General features: G+C 53.7%; 1 protein-coding gene across 2 annotated transcripts in view; it reads right to left on the reverse strand.

Annotated features, from left to right (window-relative positions):
* LOC111157188 (shroom family member 2) overlaps positions 1-21,383 on the reverse strand; it is a 133,545-nt gene that overhangs the window by 36,874 nt on the left and 75,288 nt on the right. Inside the window, exons 3-5 of one of the 2 annotated variants that reach the window (XM_022518476.1) lie at positions 18,681-18,812; positions 11,927-14,390; positions 10,513-10,610 (exon numbers count right to left, since the gene is read on the reverse strand). In XM_022518476.1, coding sequence (XP_022374184.1) covers positions 10,513-10,610; positions 11,927-14,390; positions 18,681-18,812 — 2,694 coding nt within the window. Of the gene's footprint in view, positions 1-10,512; positions 10,611-11,926; positions 14,391-18,680; positions 18,813-21,383 lie in introns of those variants that run through there. The other variant, XM_022518477.1, reaches the window with a different exon arrangement.

Consider the following 21,383-nt stretch of genomic DNA (forward strand, 5'->3'; position numbering starts at 1 on the left):
CAAATAAAAAAAAAATATATTAAAAAAATAAAATACTTGTCAAGTATATTTATTTATTTGACAGACAGAGATCACAAGTAGGTGGAGAGGCAGGCAGAGAAAGAGGGGCGAAGCAGGCTCCCTGCTGAGCGGAGAGCCCGATGCAGGGCTCAATCCCAGGACTCTGGGATCATGACCTGAGCTGAAGGCAGGGGCTTTAACCCACTGAGCCACCCAGGCACCCCCTATACCAGTTTTTAAAAAATCTGTCAACTCTAGGATGCCACAGGAAAAAAAGTTAATTTAAAACGAGTCTGCGCATTAGTCAGGTCTGAGCAATGCGGCTATACCTTGGAGATCTACAAAGTTTGTAAAGGGTCAGACAGTGCATATTCTTGACTTCGGGGGACAGACTGTTCTTGTTATGATGACTCAAGTGTTGTAGCATGGCGGCAGCCGTGAACATATGGGAGTTTGTGTAGCTCGGCTCCAGGATGACTGGACAAGTTTGCCAGCCTGTGGGTTTGGTCAAGGGACGACTGTCTGTGAGTGGGCATTCAGGGATGGGAATGTGGGACCTGGATGGCAGTCTGTCTAGACATTTCAGAAAAACTTTTTAAGATTTTATTTATTTATTGGACAGACAGAGATCACAAGTAGGCAGAGAGGCAGGCAGAGAGAGAGGAAGGGAAGCAGGCTCCCTGCTGAGCAGAGAGCCCAACGGGACAGCAGGGCTCGATCCCAGGACTCTGGGATCACGACCTGAGCCGAAGGCAGAGGCTTTAACCCACTGAGCCACCAGGCACCCCACAGAGAGGCTTTTTATGATTCTTTTGCAAAAATAAGATCCATTTCTCTTGTCTTCATTTTACTTGTCTCCGGGGTGGCAATTGGACTTCGGGAGTTTACACTGTCCACCCAACTAGGTGTGGCCGTGGCTCCTGCATAGCGTGGGAGTAGAGAGTTCTGACCACAGCTCCTTTGTGATGTTCTGCCTTGCAGTGGTGGCGTGGGGTAGGGAGGGCACCCTCAGGCTATAAAGTCTGGCATGCCACATTAGGTGAAGTGACTCGGGAAGGGCTTAAGGTTTCACCAAGACTACCTGAGAGGCTGGGGGGCAGAGATCTTCTGGAATGGAAGTGCTAGGGTGCTTATCTTGTTCTGTTCCCTTTTTATTTGTGGAATTCTTCAAGCACACAAATAGTCCATGTCAAAGACAGGGATACATGTCTCTGTCTGTCAAATAAATAAAAATCTTTGAGAGACGCTTGGGTGGCTCAGTGGGTTAGAACCTCTGCCTTCGGCTCAGGTCATGGTCCCAGGGTCCTGGGATTGAGCCCCGCATCGGGCTCTCTGCTCGGCAGGGAGCCTGCTTTCTCCTCTCTCTCTACTTGTGATCTCTGTCAAATTAAAAAAAAAAAAAAAAATCTTAAAAAAAAAACAAACCTGGTACCATTATTATGGTACTGCATACCATAAAATTACCCTATGAAAGTATACAAAATTCAGTAATTTTTAGTGTATTCACCAGTTATGCAACCATCTATCTAATTCCAGAATATTTTCATCACCCCCCAAAGAAACTCCGTACCTAACTCTAGCAGGCATTCCCATTCCCCCCAACCCTTAATTCCTGGCAAACGAATCTACTTTCTTTGTCTCTGTAGATTCTGCCTACATATGGAATCATGCAGTGTATGGCTTTATTTTTTACTGTATTGTGAAATATGTCTAAATACAAAACATTTTATTTTCCTTATTTTCACATCTCTTAGGCTAGGAAATATAAAACAAACTTACAATTATATGAGAACAAAACCATAAAGCAAATATTTAACGTGACAAGTGACGGGGTTTTCCTGGGAATGAGCTGTTTCTCCTGTGGTTCCCCATCTCAGCTACTGCAGTTTCCCAGATGCCACAGAAGGACTCATTTCACCCATCCCTTTTCTTCTGACAGAGAGGACACAGAGCTCCGAGGGGCTGGCACCTGGCTGTCTCTTCCCTCATCTAGAGACAGAGCTTGGTTTGCATGAGAGTGTGGATAGATCCTTTCCTCTCAGCTGGAGACAGTGATGTTATTAGCGCTGGCAATGAGACACTGCCACAAGTACCAAGTGTGGTCATGCAAACCATCATAATATCCTGTTATAAACTTAAGGGTTAATATGGAAACAAAGACGGAAAATTACATTCACGAGGACAACATGCATATTCCCAAGAATATGCTGCAAATGCTGTTTGAGAAAACTTGAACTAGAGAGAATTCTCAGGCTACCACTGTCGCAATCCATGCCCGTGTCCTCCTTCATCTTCCCTTCCTCTGAATCCTGGTGGAGGTGGTGATGATTTCTGTACTGGGAGTGGGAGGAAAGAGGGCTACTAGGGATGGGGGTGCGGGCATAGACATAAAACATGCTCCTGGCTCTGTGTTGTCTTCTATGAGTTCTTGGGGGACGTGGGGGTTTAACAAAGATTTAGAAATATTTGGATGCAGGGCACCTGGGTGGCTCAGTGGGTTAAGCCTCTGCCTTTGGCTCAGGTCATGATCTCAGGGTCCTGGGATCAAGTCCCGCATCGGGCTCTCTGCTCAGCAGAGAGTCTGTTTCTCCCTCTCTGCCTGCCTCTCCCTCTGCTTGTGCTCTCTCTCTCTCTGTCAAATAAATAAAGTCCTTAAAAAAAAAAAAAAGAAATATTTGGATGCACTTTACATTGCTTAAGGGCAACAGGTGACTTGCAGAACTGTTTTCCTTTTTTAATTCAGATGTGAGGACCATCAGCAAATTTATGAGTTAAACTGACTTGAGACTAGCTGAAAGAATCTGACAACCACTTAGTACTCGGAGTCTGTGGGAAATGAGCTCTGATAGCCGAACATCCATCTCCCATACAACTGATAGCGACCGTGTTCGAGTAAGACATATTCTTGCTGCACAGAGAGGACCACTTCAAGTTATCTTTCAAGTTATGGAAAGTAAAGTCAGTTCAAGAATGACTGCTCAGTGGGTAGGTGGTTTTCTTTTGGGGTGACAAAATGTTCTGGAACTATGTAGTAGTGATGGCTGCCTAACACGAATGTACTAAGTGTCACTCGATACACATTCAAATAGTAAATTTTAGGTTATGTGAGTCTTACTATTAAATAAATCATTACAACCCCATAAAAAAAAGGTAAGTAATTTAGAGTAACCTCACAGACAAAGACGAACCACTGTAGCCCTATGTACAGGTATCTACAAGCCTGTGAATCTTAAGGGGGAGGAGGTAGAACGGAGAACCAGGTGGCTGTCCAGTCCTTGCAGGCATCTCGTGAGGGAGCTCAGCATCAGTGGGCCTGACACTCCCTGATGGTCTTCAGCACACACAATGATTTCAGAGTCCTAACATAAAAATAAACGCCAACAAAGGAAAAAGAACAAAGGAAAAAATTGCTGCAATTAAGCTGCCTTCCCCCCGCCCCAAAGTAGCTGCCTGCATTTGGTGCCTCCTTTCCAAAGTTTCTAAAAATGAAAGATACTGACGGTGGCCTTGGGGGTAGGCAAGTGTAGAAGGAATGCATTGACTCAGCCACCTACTGGGTCATCCCTGATGACCTTGCTTGCCCAAGCCTTGCCCTTCTCTGTGAAGCAAGTTTGCAGTCTACCATTATTCTAGAATGTCCACTTTTGCACAATGCTTAGTCTCGTTACCATCCTAGGAGGACACTGCCATGCCCTCTCACAGGCTGTACCTTCTGCAAGGGAGGGAACACAGTTTATGCATGAGATGTACATATGTTTAAGATTTATTTATTTATTCGAGAGTGACAGCACCAGCAGGAGGAGCAGAGACAGAAGGAGAGAGAATCTCAAGCAGACTCCACACTGAGTGTGAGCCCAGGAGCGGGGCTGGATCTCAGGACTCTGAGATCACACCCTGAGCAGAAATCAAGAGTTGGAAGCTTAAGGGACAGTTCCACTTAGGCGTCCTGAGATGTACATATATTTCAAACATGGGTTGATCACTGAGGTTTAACACATTTGGCTTCACCCACTCATGTTAGTTAGGAAAGCCAACTTAGTATAGAACCGGTAGAGCGCCACATTCAGTCCCAGTAGAAGAACAGGAACTGGAGGCGGGATACTTCACAGCCTGGTTCCTGAACCAAGATGGAAAGAAAGCACCTTAGCTACACTACCAACCAGAAGAGCGCACAAAAGTTAAAAGGCAACAAAGATTATCCTCAAAGGAGGCAGAGCGGACTTAGCCAATGCTTTTAACGATATGAACAGCAGCAATTTAAGGAGAGTGGAAAGCTGAATGGCTGAGTGAGTGGGTGCTCCCTGGGCCATCTCGGCCCTCAAACACAGCCTAGGAGAGAGCAGCACGGCTGGAAAGATGGAGAGGAGACGGGTCTCTGTGTGTTTGGGTGGATTTCTGGAGAAAGGCAGAAACACGGATGAGCCCCTTTACGTGCAACCTCAACCAAGGCCGGCTGACAAGGGCCTGAGCTCTGAAGAGAGCTGTGAAGTGGACAGGGGAGACAAAAGGGTAAACGTGCGGAGGGTTAATGCATCAAGACAGCTGCGGAGGGCTCTCCATCTGGAAAGCGGCGGCCGTGGCCTGCTGTGCGGTCCCGGGGTGACGGACCACCTCGGGCGTCCACCGGGGGCGCAGGCGCAGCTGCCCACGGGGCTACACGGTCTCCCCAGGAGAGCGCCGGAAGTTACGCGAGCGCCGCAGTTCCGGCCGCTGCGAGGCCGTGGCTGACTTCCGACTGCGGGTCGCGGAGGCCGGAGGCCGGAACCCGGAACCCGGAACCCGGAAGTTGGGTCTGCGGTCCGTCTGCGTCTCCGTCCCTCCCCCGGGGCCGCCACCCAACGCTCGGCGCAGGGAGTGCCGCCTGCCCTCTGCCGGCACTCCTCTTCCTGCAATGCGGGCTCTGGCTCCCTCTAGCCGCCCCAGCCGCAAACCCTGTAACCCATACACGCCGCTTTCCAAATAACGTGAAGCCGCCAGGCCAGAGCAGCCTGGAAGCCAATGTGTGCTCGGGCTCTAGCCCCGATCCAGCGGTTCGTAAAGCCACGTGGCTCTCCCTGCCTCAGAGAGAACTGCAGTTACACCCCCCTCCCTCCCCGGCCCCCACCACCCGTGCCCAGGATTGTCCTCCTCTATCGGAGGGTGGTCCCGGGCAGGTCGGCTAGCACTCTGCGCATCACGACCACCGCCCAAGGAGGAAGCTGCGCCCCGGCCGGCTTTGTCCCAGGCTGGCTCCGCCCTGCAAAACGTCCCAGCGGGAGTGTCGCCTTGTCTTTGCCCGCACGGGCGCTAGCTTCGTAATTACCCGGCGGAGCAGTTCAGAATGGAAAGCTGCAATTGCCCCTTAGCTAATTGAGGGCCAGGAAAAGCAAATGTCTTCCTGAAAGCCGCAAATGAGGGGCAGAGTTTGGTTGGACAGTCTCTTTTACTTTTAAATGTGTTTGTAAGAAGCTTGTCTGTAACTGACAAATCCGTCTTTGCATTCACCTCTGCACACACTGAGGGAAAACATACAGGAAGGTGACCCCCACGGTTTAGCTTGTTTATGAATTTTATACTGAAGCACGTTTTCCCTAAGGAGCTCGATTCCATACGGATTCAACTTTACATGTTGTAAAATGATATATTCTCACTCTCCTCCCCCTCGCTCATCTGTCCCAACAAGATACCAGCCTGCAGGTCAGTGCCAGCCCGCTGGCAGCAGCTCCCAAAGGCGGGGGTGGAAATGCCTGCAAGGCAGCTATGAAGATGGAACCTGCCAGCACCCACAGCCACTGCGCTCCACCCCCAGATCTCCCTTCTCCCTTGGTCTACCAGAGCCTCCCTGAACACAGTACTCACTGAACTCTCAAACTCGAGAGCAAGAATTGACCACAGCACAACTTAGCTTTCTTGCAAGCTTTAAAATAGGATACTGGAAAACAAGGCCACTACCAAATAAATGTATGTTGAGATGTTTGTCTTGATTCTGAATTTATGCCAGGACAGAAAGACAAGCCCATTTCCCTTGCTGTTGTGTAAACTAAACTGTTACATAAAATTTCAGCACACGGAATGTACCAACACGGATCATTATTCGCCAAAACCAAGGACTGAACCAAGGGCTGTTGGGTGGATACCCATCCATCCATGCACCTACCCACCACCACCCACCAGTATTTCCATTCACCCACTTGCCAACTGGTCCATCCATCTTCCAGTCACTGTGCTTACACAAGGTCCCCTCCCCCAGCTGAGCAGGAACACCCAGTTGCCATTTGCTAGATAGCTATCCCGAGGTAGGCTTGTGGTATTCCAAGAACAGCCTTTTAACAACCATCAGGCCCCGAGGGAGAAATGAACTTGGCTTGTTCAAGCGATTGGAAAGGTGGCAATGAGTCCTGAGACTGGATGGGAAAAGAAAAGTCTGATAAGGGCTGCTCTGAAAAGAAGAGGGCCACAAAGGGCCTTGCAGGTCATGGTCAGGCGCTTGCATTTTATTTCAAGTCCAACCGGAAGCCGTTGCATTGTTTGCGATGGGGACAATTATCATTTAATTTCTATTCCAAGACCAGCAAGGAGGTATCAGGCATGGTCCAGCCTGGAGATGATGAAAGCTTGAATGAAGAAGGCTTTAACTTGATCTCAGACAGTCAAAGCAGAGTTCCTCAGAGAGCAATGTGTTGCCCAGGGGGAGGTGAGCCTTGCCTGTGCAGCAAGGTGACCAGGGGAACTGTGGCTCAGATCGGAGCCCCTGCATGGGGGGTGCCGGAACGGCAAAGACAGGATGGCCATCTCCGCTCTGTTCGGAGGCATTAGCAGCCATCCAGGCAGGGAGACCAGCAGACCGCGTAGGGGTGGCTCTGTGAGAAGAAGAAGAGGTGCAAGCACACATCTCCCAGGTGAGAGTCCGAGTCCCCACCTCACACCACGGCCACATACTCGGAAGGTCAACGCTTAACAGTGCCATCACTGAATCACAAGGTGCCTGCAACAGCAAGGCTTCAGTTATGTGCCCCCCAAAAGCCCTCCAGAGAGGTTTAGCTGAACTCCCCTCTTCACCAGCCACACTCACCGAGCATGGCAGCCTCCCTCTTCCTTTTGTTTTAAATGCCCCCACATCAGGTGTGACCTCAGCAGCTCAATGACAGGATAACACTTTCCAAAAGCACCGAGGCAGCTGAAACACTGGTTCCAAGGTATAAGGCAGAAAGGAGATTTCCCCCAGGGTTATGGAGTCACTGTATCCCCCTAAAATTTCTTTTTTTTTTTTTTTTAAGATTTTATTTATTTATTTGACAGAGAGAAATCACAAGTAGGCAGAGAGGCAGGCAGAGAGAGAGGAGGAAGCAGGCTCCCTGCTGAGCAGAAAGCCCGATGTGGGGCTTGAACCCAGGACCTGGGATCATGACCTGAGCTGAAGGCAGCGGCTTAACCCACTGAGCCACCCAGGCGCCCCTCCCCCCAAAATTTCTAAGATGAATTCCTAACCCCCAGGACGTCAGAATGTGACTATTTGGAGACAGGGTTATTAACGAGGTAAGTAAGGTAAAATGAAGTCATCAGGGTGAATCCTCATCCAGTCTCAATGGTGTCCTTACAAGAGACTGGCCAGAGACACACCAAGAGAAGGGAAGACCACACGAGGACACGGGGAGGAGGTGGCGATGCGCCAGTTGTGAAGAGAAGCCCTGGAAGAAACCAAAGCCGCTGACCCTTTGCCCCTTGATCTTGGGCTTCTGGCCTCCAGAAGACTGAGAAAATAAATTTCTATTGTCGATGCTGCCTAGTCTGTGGCATTTGGTTAGGACAGTCCGAGCGAGCTGCTCCATCCAGCTTATGAGGTACCCCAGTCGGGGCGGGGGGGAATTGGCAGGAAGCACACTCCCGCCGGTCATAATGACTAAGCACAGAGAGCTGGTACAAAACCCGTGAGAAAACAGGAGAAGCTGGGGGGTGAGGCCAGGGCGGGTGGGTAAAGGGGGCTGCTTGCCACAGAAAAAGCTAGCAGTAAGCAAACACAGTGGGATCTGCTCTCCTGGCTTTGGCCTTCTCTCAGCTCAGAAACCACCTGTCTTCCCCATGACTCAGGCAGAAGTCACCTCACCGTCTTTCCTCCAAGATTCTGAAGCACCACATAATTATTTTACAAAAATTCTAATTATGTGTCATCACTTCCACGGTAAGCACTGGTGTCTCGCCTTCCCTCCAACACGGTGAGGTCCTTTGGGAGCAGAACCTTTGTCCTCCATATCTTCACACAGGACAGAATCTTGAACCTCACAAAAATGTTCTCCATGTGATGTAAATGGACAGGTAACTCTTATCTCCATTCTATTCTGTTGTCTCAGCAGAATACAATGAAAAACATTCACCAGGGCACCTGGGTGGCTCAGTGGGTTAAAGCCTCTGCCTTTGGCTCAGGTCACAATCTCAGGGTCCTGGGATCGAGCCCCGCATCGGGCTCTCTGCTCGGCAGGGAGCCTGCTTCCCCTTCTCTCTCTGCCTGCCTCTCTGCCTACTTGTGATCTCTGTCTGTCAAATAAATAAATAAATCTTTCAAAAAAAAATTCACTATCCTGCACCAGTTATCAGATCAGTAATCCTTTTTTTTTTTTTTTTTTTAAGATTTTATTTTTTAGTAATCTCTGTGTCCAGCATGGGGCTCAAACTCACAACCTGGAGATTAAGAGGCACACACCGTACTGACTGAGTTGACTATTTTTAGTAATTCCTATTTTTTTATACACGTTTATATTGTTTTAAATTTATGTAAAACATCAAGCGTCTTTAAATGTTTGCATTACAGGATTTTGTTGCGGTGGGCAAAGAGACAGTCCTTGACCTGAATTTTCATTTCTTTTATTCCCAGATTCCATGTTTTAAGTACAGGATTTCTTACCGATACCTGAGAAATCAAACATTCTCCGAGAAAAGCGGAAAATGGCTTTCTGTTCTGGAATTTCAAGGAGCCTCGCCACCCTCTGAACGCACACGCAATTCTACAAATCGCCAGCTGTGCAGCGTGAAAGCAGAAGGCTCCGGTATCAATTTCCTCGGAGTGCTTGTGCACACGCTGGGATACAGGAAGCCTGTGGTCTCCCCTGCTGCTGCTAGTGAGCCTCTCACTATGGACAGTGCCGCTGACAGCACGCGCACACGCACGCACACATACGCACATGCACACGCACGCACCCACGGCGCTGCTGCTGGTTGCCCGGGAGGCCTCCATTCACAGCAGGGGCTACGCCCCCGCGGAGGCAGGGCTGTGCCCAGGGCAGGTGCACAGACACATGCGGGGTCCGCACAAGCGAGCGGGCTCTGAGCCCCCTCGTGACGGCGGCAGCGCCGGGCAGCGGGCTGGGACAGACGGGGACAGCTGGGGCCGGGCGCGGACTCACGCTGCAGCTCTGGGAATAAAGCGCTGATTGTGTTTCTCAGAAACGGCTGCGTGCTGTAGGTGCATTATTCGCCTGGCGTTCGTTCTTAGCCGGGGAGGCTTGGTCTCAGCCACGCAGACCGTGAACTGCAGGGACCTCCTACACAAAATGCCACTCTTGTCCCGGCGGAGCCGCGTAAAGATTGGATACTATCGCTTACAGCTAACAGCACTCACGTTTATAGCCCAACGAAACGAAAGCCCCTTATAGAAGGCCCTTAGAAGCAAACATCTAAATTAGTTATTTCTGCACCCGAACCTTATGAGGTTCTGAATATCACACCAATCACCAGACATTTTTCAAAGCCACGGAAAAATCCGCATTCACCGACCCAACTGTGTACATTTATTTCCATGCTTCTATCAGCCCTTTTAAAATAAGGTGACCCCACAGGTCCTAGAGCAATCTACCCTTTTCCCCTCCCTCCCTCCTCACGCGTGTCAAGGGCAAGATGACAGTCTGTCCATCTACGTACCCATCCACGTATATTCATCCATCGTCACTACCACTCAACAGCCACACTGGCTGCGTTTTAGAACTACGTATGGCACATGGCCCGGACGCGCCCTGCTCTCGGACATCCGCCATCCCGTGAGATGTTCTGACCCTCCGAGGGTCCCACGGAATTGGTTTCTATTTTCAGGCTGAAAAGAAGCCCCGTTGAGAAAACCTGGCTTGTTCCTTCCTGACAACCCGCCAGGGCGACTCTGATGTGGACACGTCGCCCGAGTGGCCCAGCACACCCCCGATCCTGCGGTCTGCAGGAAGCGTTCCATTCCTGCACGCGACACCGGAGTTCTCATCGTCTCCCCATAAAGAAGCTCGCTGTCCAGCAAACCCAGTAGCCATTATGCGCCCCGAGGACGCCCCGATGGCGTTCGGGCCCGGGGAGCCTGATCCCGGCAGCAGTGCCAGCCCACGGGCTCTGCCTAGGACACGCCACCCGCACCGCGCACGCTGCAGTCCACAGCTGCTGGTGGCCGCTCCGGCTCTGGCAACAAACATGCCCCGGCACGTTCACCGGGCACCCGGACACCACAAAGAAGGCCACCCCCGACACGTCCTCTTCGCAACCCCACACCCAAACTTCACCTACCTCGGACGGGGCTGTCCCTCCTCGGCCCAGACTGCGGAGGAACGTTCTCTGCGCTCACCAGGGTCCCCCACGGGCTGCTGCGGTCCGATGGCAGCTTCCTGCCAAGAGCAGCACAGTGAGACACCGAGTCATCGAGCCGCCTTCTGTACGACGTCTGTTATTACGAACCCCCTCATTGTGGGTTTGCCCTGCGGGCCCGGACCACAAAGGCAGTGACGCAGCCTGCTGTCCCGGGCTGACACTCGGCCACGGGGCCGGCCCGCTCAGCTCTCCAAACCGGTCTGTCAAAACGAATGCATCAGACCATGAGTCCACATCTGTCCCGGTCAGAGGGCGGGAGGCCGGAGGGAGGCCCGTGGAGCCACGCGACACAGCCAGCCCAAGCAGAAACGAGACAGAAACCAGCCCGCACACAGCCGGTGACAGCTCGCTATGGCAAAGCCTCAAGCCCTAGCACTGGTCAGAGTCCGGGGCTCTTCTCTCGAGCCTGAGCAAGCGTGGGAGGCTCCGAGGTCAGGCCGCGCAGGCCGCAGGCTGGGACCCAGCTACGACAGAGAGCCACACGGGCGGCGGCGGCAGGCCTGTCAGCTCGGGGGCGCCACGGACAAACAGGGCGCCCTCCTTACACACACAGACACACTGTCGTGTCCCGAGCCTGCGACTCGTTCTTGGGAAAAGAAACCGAATCGCGCCCTGTAAGCCTTTTCTCTGAAACACACAGAGGCAGGTTTAAGAGGCGGAACAGGCAGAGAGAGGGAGGGTGAGCGTGGCACTGACTTTGACTATGGCTCCGAGTACTCCGCTTTTCCAGCAAGCTTAACGTCACCCTTGACCGTCAGAACTCTCACCTGATGAAAAGTGCAACGGTTTAATGCACTGTGTGTTAGAACTTACATCGGCCCCGGAGCAATCTCTAAAAATATTTGGAAAAAAAAAAATCAAAACCTGAAAAAATGAAAAAAGAACAAACACTAAAAATTGTAAATGGCCCAAAGTCTTGAAGACAGGCCACCCTACCCTGTCTCACCCCTTTCCCCAAAGCACTGCTTTCCAGTTCAGAGGAGAAGCAGCCATTTTCTAGCCCTCCCGCCCCCGCCACCCCGTCAAATTCTCTGTGTGGTGTTAAGGCTGGGGCACGGTCATCCTGGGGAAAGACAGCTGTAGCGACAGAGGAGGAGATGGCTGGGGACTCGAGAGTTGCACGCCAAGATGGCCCTTCGGGGGTCACGCATGTCCTGATTTGTCCCCAGGGACCTTTCCCACAGGGCCACGCCGGAAGGGCTACAGCACGCGGGTGCTCAAACAGCTGGGCACACGTCACACTGACTTGGGCCGTTCTATTTCAGGGCCTCCTCTCCGAGCGGTTAGGACGGCAGGCGGGGGACAGGTCCCTTCTTTGCAGCCCCAGGCTTACCTGTGTGTAGAGGTCCGTGGACGGCGATGACCGGGACCGTCCATGAATGTACTGCGGCCTCTCGTGTTGCTCCAGACCTACGTCCAGGATGTCGTCGGCTGAGTGGTACCGCCCGGAGCTCCTGCCTTCTAGAGCTATCCTCTGTTCCCGCCAAGAGGCCTGATACTCAGCAAACGTCCCAAGTCTCTGGGGCGGTTCCCGTTTTCCGACCTTTCCCGCTTGTCCGTGACCACTGGGGTGCTCTCCAAAGGAGGTAGAGCGGGCCTGCTTCTGGAACCAAGGCTCTGCCCCGTCGTACCCGCGGCCGGCTGTCTGCAACCTCTCCAGCCTCTCCTTCAGGAAACCACAGAGCGCTGGGCTCGGCCCCGGCCTCTGGTGGACGGGTCTGCTGGTTTCCTCGAAGAACTTCCACCTGTCGGCGAACGTGCCCAGCGTCTCGTCGGACGTCCCGGGGTGCTGCTGAGGGCGCTCGTGCCCCGAGAGCCCCACCTCGTTCATCTTCTCTGGTTCGGAGTAGGATTTCAGCTTCTGCTCCGGCGTGAACCGCTTGCGGCCTCCGATGCGGGGAACGTGCGGCCCACCTGCTCCCGACGGGGACGGCTTGGCCGGGCCCCCCTCCCAGACGCGGGGGACCGGGTCCGGACCGGCACCGTGGTCCTCCGGTGACCCGGCGTAAGGATCGGCCGGGCTGGGCTCCAAATCACGGCGCTTGAACGATGTGGCCCTGAGCACCCGGGCCTGGGCCTCCTTCACGTGGTCTCTGTAGGTGCCCATGAAGGACCCTGCTGGGCTGGCGCTGGCGGCAGCCACGGGCTGCGCCCCCCAGCCGGCGGCCTCCCCCGCCGCGCCCCCCGCCCCGGTCAGCGCCGCCGTGCTCTTGCTCTGCTGCAGCCTGGCCCGACGCATCTGGATCTCGTTCCTCAGGGTGGTGGCGAACCGGTCGCTCCTCCGCGTCGGTTTGCCCCCTGGGGCATCTGTCGGGGGCGGCCTGTCTGCGTGGGCTTCCTGCCCGTTCTCGGGCCGCCGCGTCCCCTCCCGCGTCAGCGAGTGCAGCATGGGGGTCTTCTGACGGGAGATCTGGCTGCTCTCGCCGTCGGCCCACGCGAAGCCGCCCGCAGAGCCCCTCGCGCCGGCCTTCACCACGGGCCTGGATTCCCGCACGTCCTCACGTGCTGCGGAGCGGCCCTCTGCCCCTCGGTCCCCCGGATCACTCCCATCTCTCTCGGGGGGGCCTGCGGCCACCTCGGGCTGCAGCAGGGAGCACTGGGGCCTCTGGCCCGTTGGGTGGGGGGCAGGGTACTCAGGGGCGCCCGGGGCCACGTCAAGCTGCCAGGCCTCCTCGTGCAGCCACGCTGCCTGCGTGCCCCCCTGCGGGCACTGTCTGCTGGTCACACAGTAGTAGCGGCTCTGCCCGCCGCCATCCCCCTTCTGGTTGGTGGCACCGGGCCACCTGACCTGAGGGGGGCTGTCGTCTTGGAAACGGCCAGCAGGCGGCTCCTGGCGGCCCCCGGGGATGGCCAGGCGGGGCTGTTCCCTCAGCGACGTGGTGGCCCTGGGGCCCTCATGGGAGAAGGGGCTGTCGTCACTGTACTGGCGTGGGTGCTGGCAGCCGTGGGAAGACGGCGGGAAGCGCACATCCGTGCTGGACAGGGAGGCCTGCAGCCGGCCGGGGACACCTGGGAGGCCGCCGGCCCCATGGTCGGAGGGCAGCACCCCCCCGTCCAGGGGGACGTCTGGCGCGCAGCCCCAACTCCCGACGGCTCTTCCGCCACTGGGATGCACCGGCCTCCACGGATCGGCAGCTTCTGTTCTCCAGTCGCTGCAGGGCTGGGCCCGAGTCAGGCCCAGGAAGTGCTGCACGTTGGCCGCCTCTGAGAATGGAGGGCCCTGGGTCTTCTCGTGGCTCTTGGTGGCCGCGAAGCTGTCACTGCGGAGAGGGGGAGGGGGCGGAGGAGGGGACGAAGGTGCTTTTTTCTTCTCAGGGACATACCAGACAGGCCCAAAATTTGATCTCCCGGCGGTGGCCAGCTTGGCCTCAGGACTGTCCTCCGGCCTGGGGCTTTTGCGGCTGTCACAGGGGACCCGGGCTGGGAAGTACCCGAGCCTCTCCTCCAGGCCCGCAGCATCACAGGCAGCCTGGCCCTGCCGGCTGCCGCCCAGCTTGGAGGCCTCCCACAGGCCCACTTTGTAGATGATGTTCTCTGTGGAGGAGGTGTCGGCCTTGGGCAGGGTGTGGTCAGGCGTGCTGGAGCTGGTGGAGAAGGAGCCGTAGGCCGAGTCCCGCTTGCTCTGGCCGCCCAGGTGGTCGATGCTGCTGCTGGACTTGGCCGCGGAGAGGCGTCCGGAGGGGTCGTGCTGGGAAGGCTGGTCCAGGCTGTCGACACTCCCCAGCGAGCTGAAATGGTCCGAGGTTCGCTGCAGGTTCGACTGCTCCCACGGGCCCGACAGGTCGTGAGACGAAGAGCTAGGAGGGAAGGAGCACAGGGAAGAGTCTGCTTTAGAATCAACGAGCAGCGACGGGGAAGATGAGCGCCACAGCGCAGTGAATGCCGCTGGCCCGCACGAGACATCCAGACGCCCAGAACTCTTCCCAGAACACGGTCACGGGACCTGACAGGGGACCTCACCACAGCATTTTATTATTTTTTAAATTTATTTTAAAAAGATTTTATTCATTTGACAGAAAGAGAGCGAGAGAGAGAGCACAAGCAGGGGGAGCAGCAGGCCGAGGGAGAGGGAGAAGTAGACTCCCCGGCTGAGCAGACAGCCCGATGTGAGACTCGACCCCAGGACCCCGGGATCGTGACCCGAGCCAAAGGCAGACGCCTCACCGACTGAACCACCCAGGCACCCAGGAGTGAGAGAGGGAGAGGCAGGCTCCCCACTGAGCAGAGAGCCCCATGCGGGGCTCAATGCCAAGACCCTGAGACCATGACCTGAGCTGAAGGCAGAGGCTTAACTCACTGAGCCACCCAGGCGCCCCTTTTTGGATTTTTTTCCCCCTTAATTTAATAGAGAGAGAGATCACAAGTAGGCAGAGGCAGGAGTGAGAGAGGGAGAGGCACCAGCACAGCATTTTAAAGAGTAACTCTGACAACAGGCTGAAAAGACCCAGCCCGACCCGCTCAATGCTCTTTCCCCAAACACATGCCATCACGTGCTCGCTGTACACACTCCTGCCCTCAGGGTCGCCGAAACACAGCGGTCAGCAGTGGGGAGACTCTGCCTACGTGAGCGCTTTCATCCTCCGTTACGAAGTACGGCAGCTGGCAGACCAGAGCCTGTGAGCACGGGTGTTAGGCAGTTAAAGGGTTGGGGGCACAGGGATCAAAAGACCATTTTGGGACTCACGAGAATGACAAGAAATTCAAATGTCACTGCTTACAGATAAAGTGTGATTAGAACCCAGTGGGGGGGGCGCCTGGGTGGCTCAGTGGGTTAAAGCCTCTGCCTTCGGCTCAGGCCATGATGTCAGGGTCCTGGGATCGAGCCCCACATCGGGCTCTCTGCTCAGCAGCGAGCCTGCTTCCCCCTCTCTCTCTGCCTGCCTCTCTGCCTACTTGTGACCTCTCTCTCTCTGTCAAATAAATGAATAAAATCTTAAAAAAACAAAACAAAACAAAACAAAACCCAGTAGGGGCGATCCGTGTACACACTGTTTGTGACTGCTTCTGAGCTGGGGAACTGGCAACAGACACGGGCCCACGGAACCTAAAATACTTCCTACATGGCCCTTTCTAGAGCAGGCCTGTGGACCCCCGGGTTGTGCGTACGAAAGGGTTTTTGTTCGGATGACTAACAGAGAAGAACCGACTGAACGACAACAGCTTTCACATTGAAAGGGGATGTCTAGGGGCGCCTGGGGTGGCTCAGTCGGTGAAGCGTCTGCCTTTGGCTCAGGTCATGATCCCGGGGTCCTGGGACTGAGCCCCACATGGGGCTCCCTGCTCCGTGAGGAGCCGCCGCCGGCTTCTCTCTCTGCCTGCCGCTCCCCCTGCTGTGCTCACTCTTCCTCTGACAATATCTAAACAATAACAAATAAATTTTTAAAAATGCAGGAGGTGCAGGGATAATGTGACTTTTCCACACCTAAGCATTCAAAGTACCATCAGCTCCTTTCACCTGTCAGTGAAGGCAACACGTGATTGAGAACTCCAGCGACAGGAGTTTTCAGAAAACACGACACTGCGGGGCCAGGGGCCTCATGACGCCTGGCAGAGTCCATCGGAGCTGTACCCGGACACCAAACATTCCGGTTTTCAACTAGCACAGGGTCTAGGAGGAGGAAATGCAAAAGCCAGGCTTACGCTACAAGCTGGGTGACGGCTCATCACGGAAGTCCGCGTTCTACCAGGCAGTCACAGTACAGGGGAGCCAAACGGCCCTCCATGGCGAGCTCTTTATCCAGCCTTGAAATCACTTTCATGAAAGCTCAACAGAGCTGGAACCTTCAGGCTTCGAGGACAGAAAAACAAAAAACAAAACCTACTGCCCACAACTGTTGCCGACTTTAGGTCTGGGGAGAACCAGGATAAGAAAGCAAGCCGTGTCAACACAGCGAGCAGACTGAACCGGCGAAATGACTCTTAACAACAACAGCAACAAAACAAATGAAAACACAATGAGAGGGATTATACCTACATGCTCTGAAGGTCTCATGGCTCCCCGGGACAGGGAGGTTTTCCTGAAGGGAGGGGACTGTGGGGGTTTTACACCCTTACCTGGATGGATACAGCAGGTGCCCCTCAGACACGGAGCACCATCCACTCCGTCCTGCCCCAGTGCCCTGAGGGTGCTCTCCCCATGCGGACTTCAGTCTTGGCAGATAGGAACAAGGCTCAGCACCGCTTCCACACAAATGTGGGCAGCATATGTGTGTCTTTAATCAAGAAACCACCAAAGATGGGCGCCTGGGTGGCTCAGTGGGTTAAAGCCTCTACGTTCAGCTCAGGTCATGATCCAAGGTCCTGGGATCGAGCCTCACATCTGGCTCTCTGCTCAGTGTTGAGTCTGCTTCCTCCTCTCTCCCTCTCTGCCTACCTCTCTGCCTACTTGTGATCTCTGTCAAATAAATAAAATCTTTAAAAAAAAAAAAAAAGAAACCACCAAAGGGGCTGAATGGACATGCTATTACATTACGTCACCTCAGTAACGAAAGGCAAGGCCCACTTTCCACTGAACTTAGTACGCAGCTGAGAACCTGTGGTTTCTCAAAAACACCCTGGACTGCAAACACCACGGTCTCTCGTCACTTCGAGTAGATAATGTATTTGTGATGTCTTTCCTCATAAAAGCACTGCATGATTTTACAGCAAACCAGTGTTTGCTAAAAATCAAAAACAGATCCCAAGGGGCGTCTGGGTGGCTCAGTCAATTAAGCGTCCGGCTCTTGGTTTCACTCAGGTCATGATCTCAGATCCTGGGATCGGGCCCCACGTGGGCTCTGTACGCCACATGGAGACTGCTTGACATTCTTGCTCTCCTTCTGCCCCCAACTTGTGCACGTGTGCACACTTCCGCTCACTTTCTCGCTCCTAAATAGATAAATCTTTTTTTAAAAATTGATTTTGGGGCGCCTGGGTGGCTCAGTGGGTTAAGCCTCTGCCTTCGGCTCAGGTCATGATCCCAGGGTCCTGGGATCAAGCCCCACATCAGGCTCTCTGCTCAGCGGGGAGTCTACTTCCCCCTCTCTCTCTGCCTGCCTCTCTGCCTACTTGTGATCTCTCTGTCAAATAAATAAATAAAATCTTTAAAAAATATATTGATTTTGAGGCGGTTACATGACCTCCACACACACAGGCACAAAAGCACTTACAGAATAGATATGTACGCACACTCGCAAACACACACACACACACACACACACGCACACACATGTGCACACATCCTAGGTATGCACAGATACACCTACACACACAGACATACACACTCATACGTGCATTCACACATACCCAAACCCACACTACTTGTTGTCACCATCATCCTTTTAATACGAGACTTGTGATGACGCTGGGGGCTGACCCAAGAGGATGTGTGCCTAGCTGGAGTTTCCTCAAGCCAATACCGCTGTGGGGCTGTCACATGCGTACCTCATCCAGCAGCACTTCTGCACCTGATATGTGGACGCCAGGTCGACTAGAACACCCCCTCCTTTTGCTGACCTACAGCTCCCACCATCTTGGTCTCACACTTAGTGGGAACCACCACTGGGCTCTCAAGGCTGGCTGCCAGCCTGGCGTGTGGGCTGAGAAGCCCTGGTTTACTCTGTCCCCAGCCACAGGAGAGCCTGGGCGTTGGGGACAGGGTGCTGATGCTTCCCAGGACTGTCTGGGAGCCTCGGTGAGCTACACTTGCCGAACCTGTAGGTAGCGCCTGTCTTCCAATCTAGGCACAAAAATCTCAAAAGAATGGCGGTGGCTGTGGGCAAGTGGGTGGCATGGTTGCTGTCCCAGTCAGGTCGGCAGCTGGCCCAGCGGCCTTCAGGCAAGAAGCCCAGCTCCCAGGCTGCTGATGGACTGAGCACCGCAAGAAGGACGCACACGTACTCATCCTTGCTCTTGATATTTCAGGTTTTGTTCCCAAAGGTTGGACACCTCCCTACTCTGAAAAACTTGGCAAGTTTTACCAGTAATGGTGTGCTAGTGGCTTTTCCTCATCAGAAACATGAAACCGTTCTGAAGTGGAGAGAGGTGCTCTCGTGGCAAGGCTGGGAAGCGATGGACACCGCCCATCCCGGTGGGAAACGCGTGCCTACCTGGTGTGGTGTCGGCCGTGCCAAGAAGGGCAGGCGCTGGCGGTGGGGAACGGCGCTGTTGCCGTCTCGGGGTGGCTGTCGGAGAACTTGGTGGCATGCCAGGAGTGAGGCCTCCAGATCACCTCATTCTTCCTGAAAAAGAACGTAAAACGGCTCAGGGACTTTGAACAAAGGACAACTCTGTGCCAAGACAGAAGTGCGACGTGGAAAGAAGTCACGGTGACTTCCGCCCGGTTCAGAGCATCGCCTCCAGGTGCTTCCCACTGGATCTGGACATGAACAAGGTGTGTGAAATGTTTCTTAATACAGAACTTCACGCTAACGCAGAGACAATCTCAAGCTTCCAAATGTGAATTAACCCTTATTCTCCAACATCTATTCACAGCAGTAAATCAATCTTGCCATCCCCTGGGCCACCAGCACGACCGCAGACAGACTCTTCCGTCTCTGCTTCTGCACTGCTGTGCGCACAACCCTCGGCCTCCCTGCGGAACACGGACCGCGCCCGAGAGAAGCTCCGACAGTGCCCAGCTCCGCCAGGTCGTGCGGAGTTTAGGCCGCCGCGACTTACTCACTTGACCCAGGAAACACAGACACTTACTTACGTGAACAAAGACCTGCGGTCGTGTGTTCACTCCCCTGGGCCCCTCGGAGTGTCTGCGAAGTCGGCTAAGGGTCCCCATTCCGGGAACGTGAGGTCCTACACCTACAGGCGGCAACCCACCCTGCCCGGGCTCCCACCCCACGGTCCCCACCGCCCCGCGGCGGGCGCACTGGTGTTTTGGCTGCACTGCCTGGGTGTGGGAAAGGAACCGGAGTCGGAAGTCCGCAGGGCTGCCGTGAAAACCTGACAGCCTCCGAGAGAAGGCTGCGGCGTGAGCAGGCGGCCCACCAACCTGGTGCTCCCACTCTCCGCTTCTCCCGTGTGGCACAGAACTTGCTCTCCTGGGTGGCTCAGTGGGTTAAAGCCTCTGCCTTCAGCTCGGGTCATGATCCCAGGGTCCTGGGATCGAGCCCCACATCGGGCTCTCTGCTCAGCAGGGAGCCTGCTTCCCTCTCTCTCTGCCTGCCTCTCTGCCTACTTGTGATCTCTGTCTGTCAAATAAATAAATAAAATCTTAAAAAAAAAAAAAAAAGAACTTGCTCGCTCTGGACAGCCTACATCCCCTTCAAGAACACAGAAAAGACCTCAAAATGTGCCTCTCTGGGTACGGACATGTGGAATGTGTTGACTTCAGGAGTTTCCCCATGAACAAAACCACAGAAGAGACAAATTCATCACACCACAGAAGTAAAGGGACTGAAAACCAAATTGTACCTCATAGAGTTCCTCAGAATCCTCGTAAGAAAGGTTCTGGCCACGTGAATTTCATTTTCAGATGCCTTTTTTTGTGCTACCATATCCACAATTTCTTTCATCTTCTTTTATAGTTAATTAATGAAGGAAAGAAACTAGAACGGAGAGTGGAGGCAAAGGGAAACAAATAAAAAAAGGAGGCTAGGAAAGGAAAATGCCTCGTCCTTTCTGGCAACATCTTCCAACCCTGCAACTGGCAAGACTGGGGTATGGGCTGGCTTACTGGGGTAGCAGCGTTCCAAGAGTAAGCATGTTTCCTCTTTTTTAAAAGGATAATCCACACAGATGCAAATCTATTTCAAGAAGACACAGTCAACAGTTGTAGTATGAATTAAGGGCTTTAAAAAAAAAAGTAACAGGGGCACCTGGGTGGCTCAGTTGGTTAAGCATCTGCCTTCAGCTCAGGTCATGATTCTCAGGGTCCTGGGATCAAGTCCTGCATTGGGCTCCTTGTTGAGCGGGGAGCCTGCTTCTCCCTCTGCCTCTGCCCCTTCCCCCTGCTCGTGCTTGTTCTCTCTCACGTGCAAACAAAATGTTAAAAAATTTTTTTAAAAAGATTCTATTTATTTGACAGAGATCACAAGCAGGCAGAGAGGCATGCCAGGAACTGAGCCACCCAGGCTTCCAAAAAATTTTTTTGAAAAAGAACAAATGAGGGGCGCCTGGGTGGCTTATTGGGTTAAAGCTTCTGCCTTCGGCTCAGGTTATGATCTTAGGGTCCTGGGATCGAGCCCTGTATCGGGCTCTCTGTTCAGCAAGGAGCCTACTCCCCTCCACCCACCCACCGCCTGCTGCTCTGTCTACTTGTGATCTGTCAAATAAATATACAAAATCTTTAAAAAAAATTAAAAAGAACAAATGATAACACAGTGATGAGGTTACACCTATAAGCTATAAACAAGGATCTCACGGATATTGGGCACAGTGATGTTTTCCTAAAACAAAGGCGCTTGCAGCAGGTCCTCTGAACTTCCTAGGGCATAATGAATGTATTAGGCAAGGTTCCAGCTCCTTCCTGCTTGTCAGCCCCTCTCCTGGCTCAAAATTGTTGATAAGAGAAAGGAGGACCTTGGGCACCCGTGTGTGCGTCAATCTCAACCCTGGGCGGATGCTGGACACGAAGGCTCTGGGGACGGAGCGCTCTGGCGCCACCCAGTGTGCACACACAGTCACTGCGCCTCTGGCTCCGCTTCAACCAGACCCAGCGGCAACAGAATGGCAAGCAGGTTTAAGATCCTCCTTTTCGCTGGATCGTGGGGTTTCTTTTCTCTCTCTCTCTCTCTCTCTCTCTCTCTCTCACACACACACACACACACACACACACACACACACACACACACACACAC

Source organism: Enhydra lutris, unplaced genomic scaffold, assembly GCF_002288905.1.
Source record: "Enhydra lutris kenyoni isolate GAN:26980312 unplaced genomic scaffold, ASM228890v2 scaffoldscaffold52, whole genome shotgun sequence".
Classification (NCBI taxonomy): domain Eukaryota; kingdom Metazoa; phylum Chordata; class Mammalia; order Carnivora; family Mustelidae; genus Enhydra; species Enhydra lutris.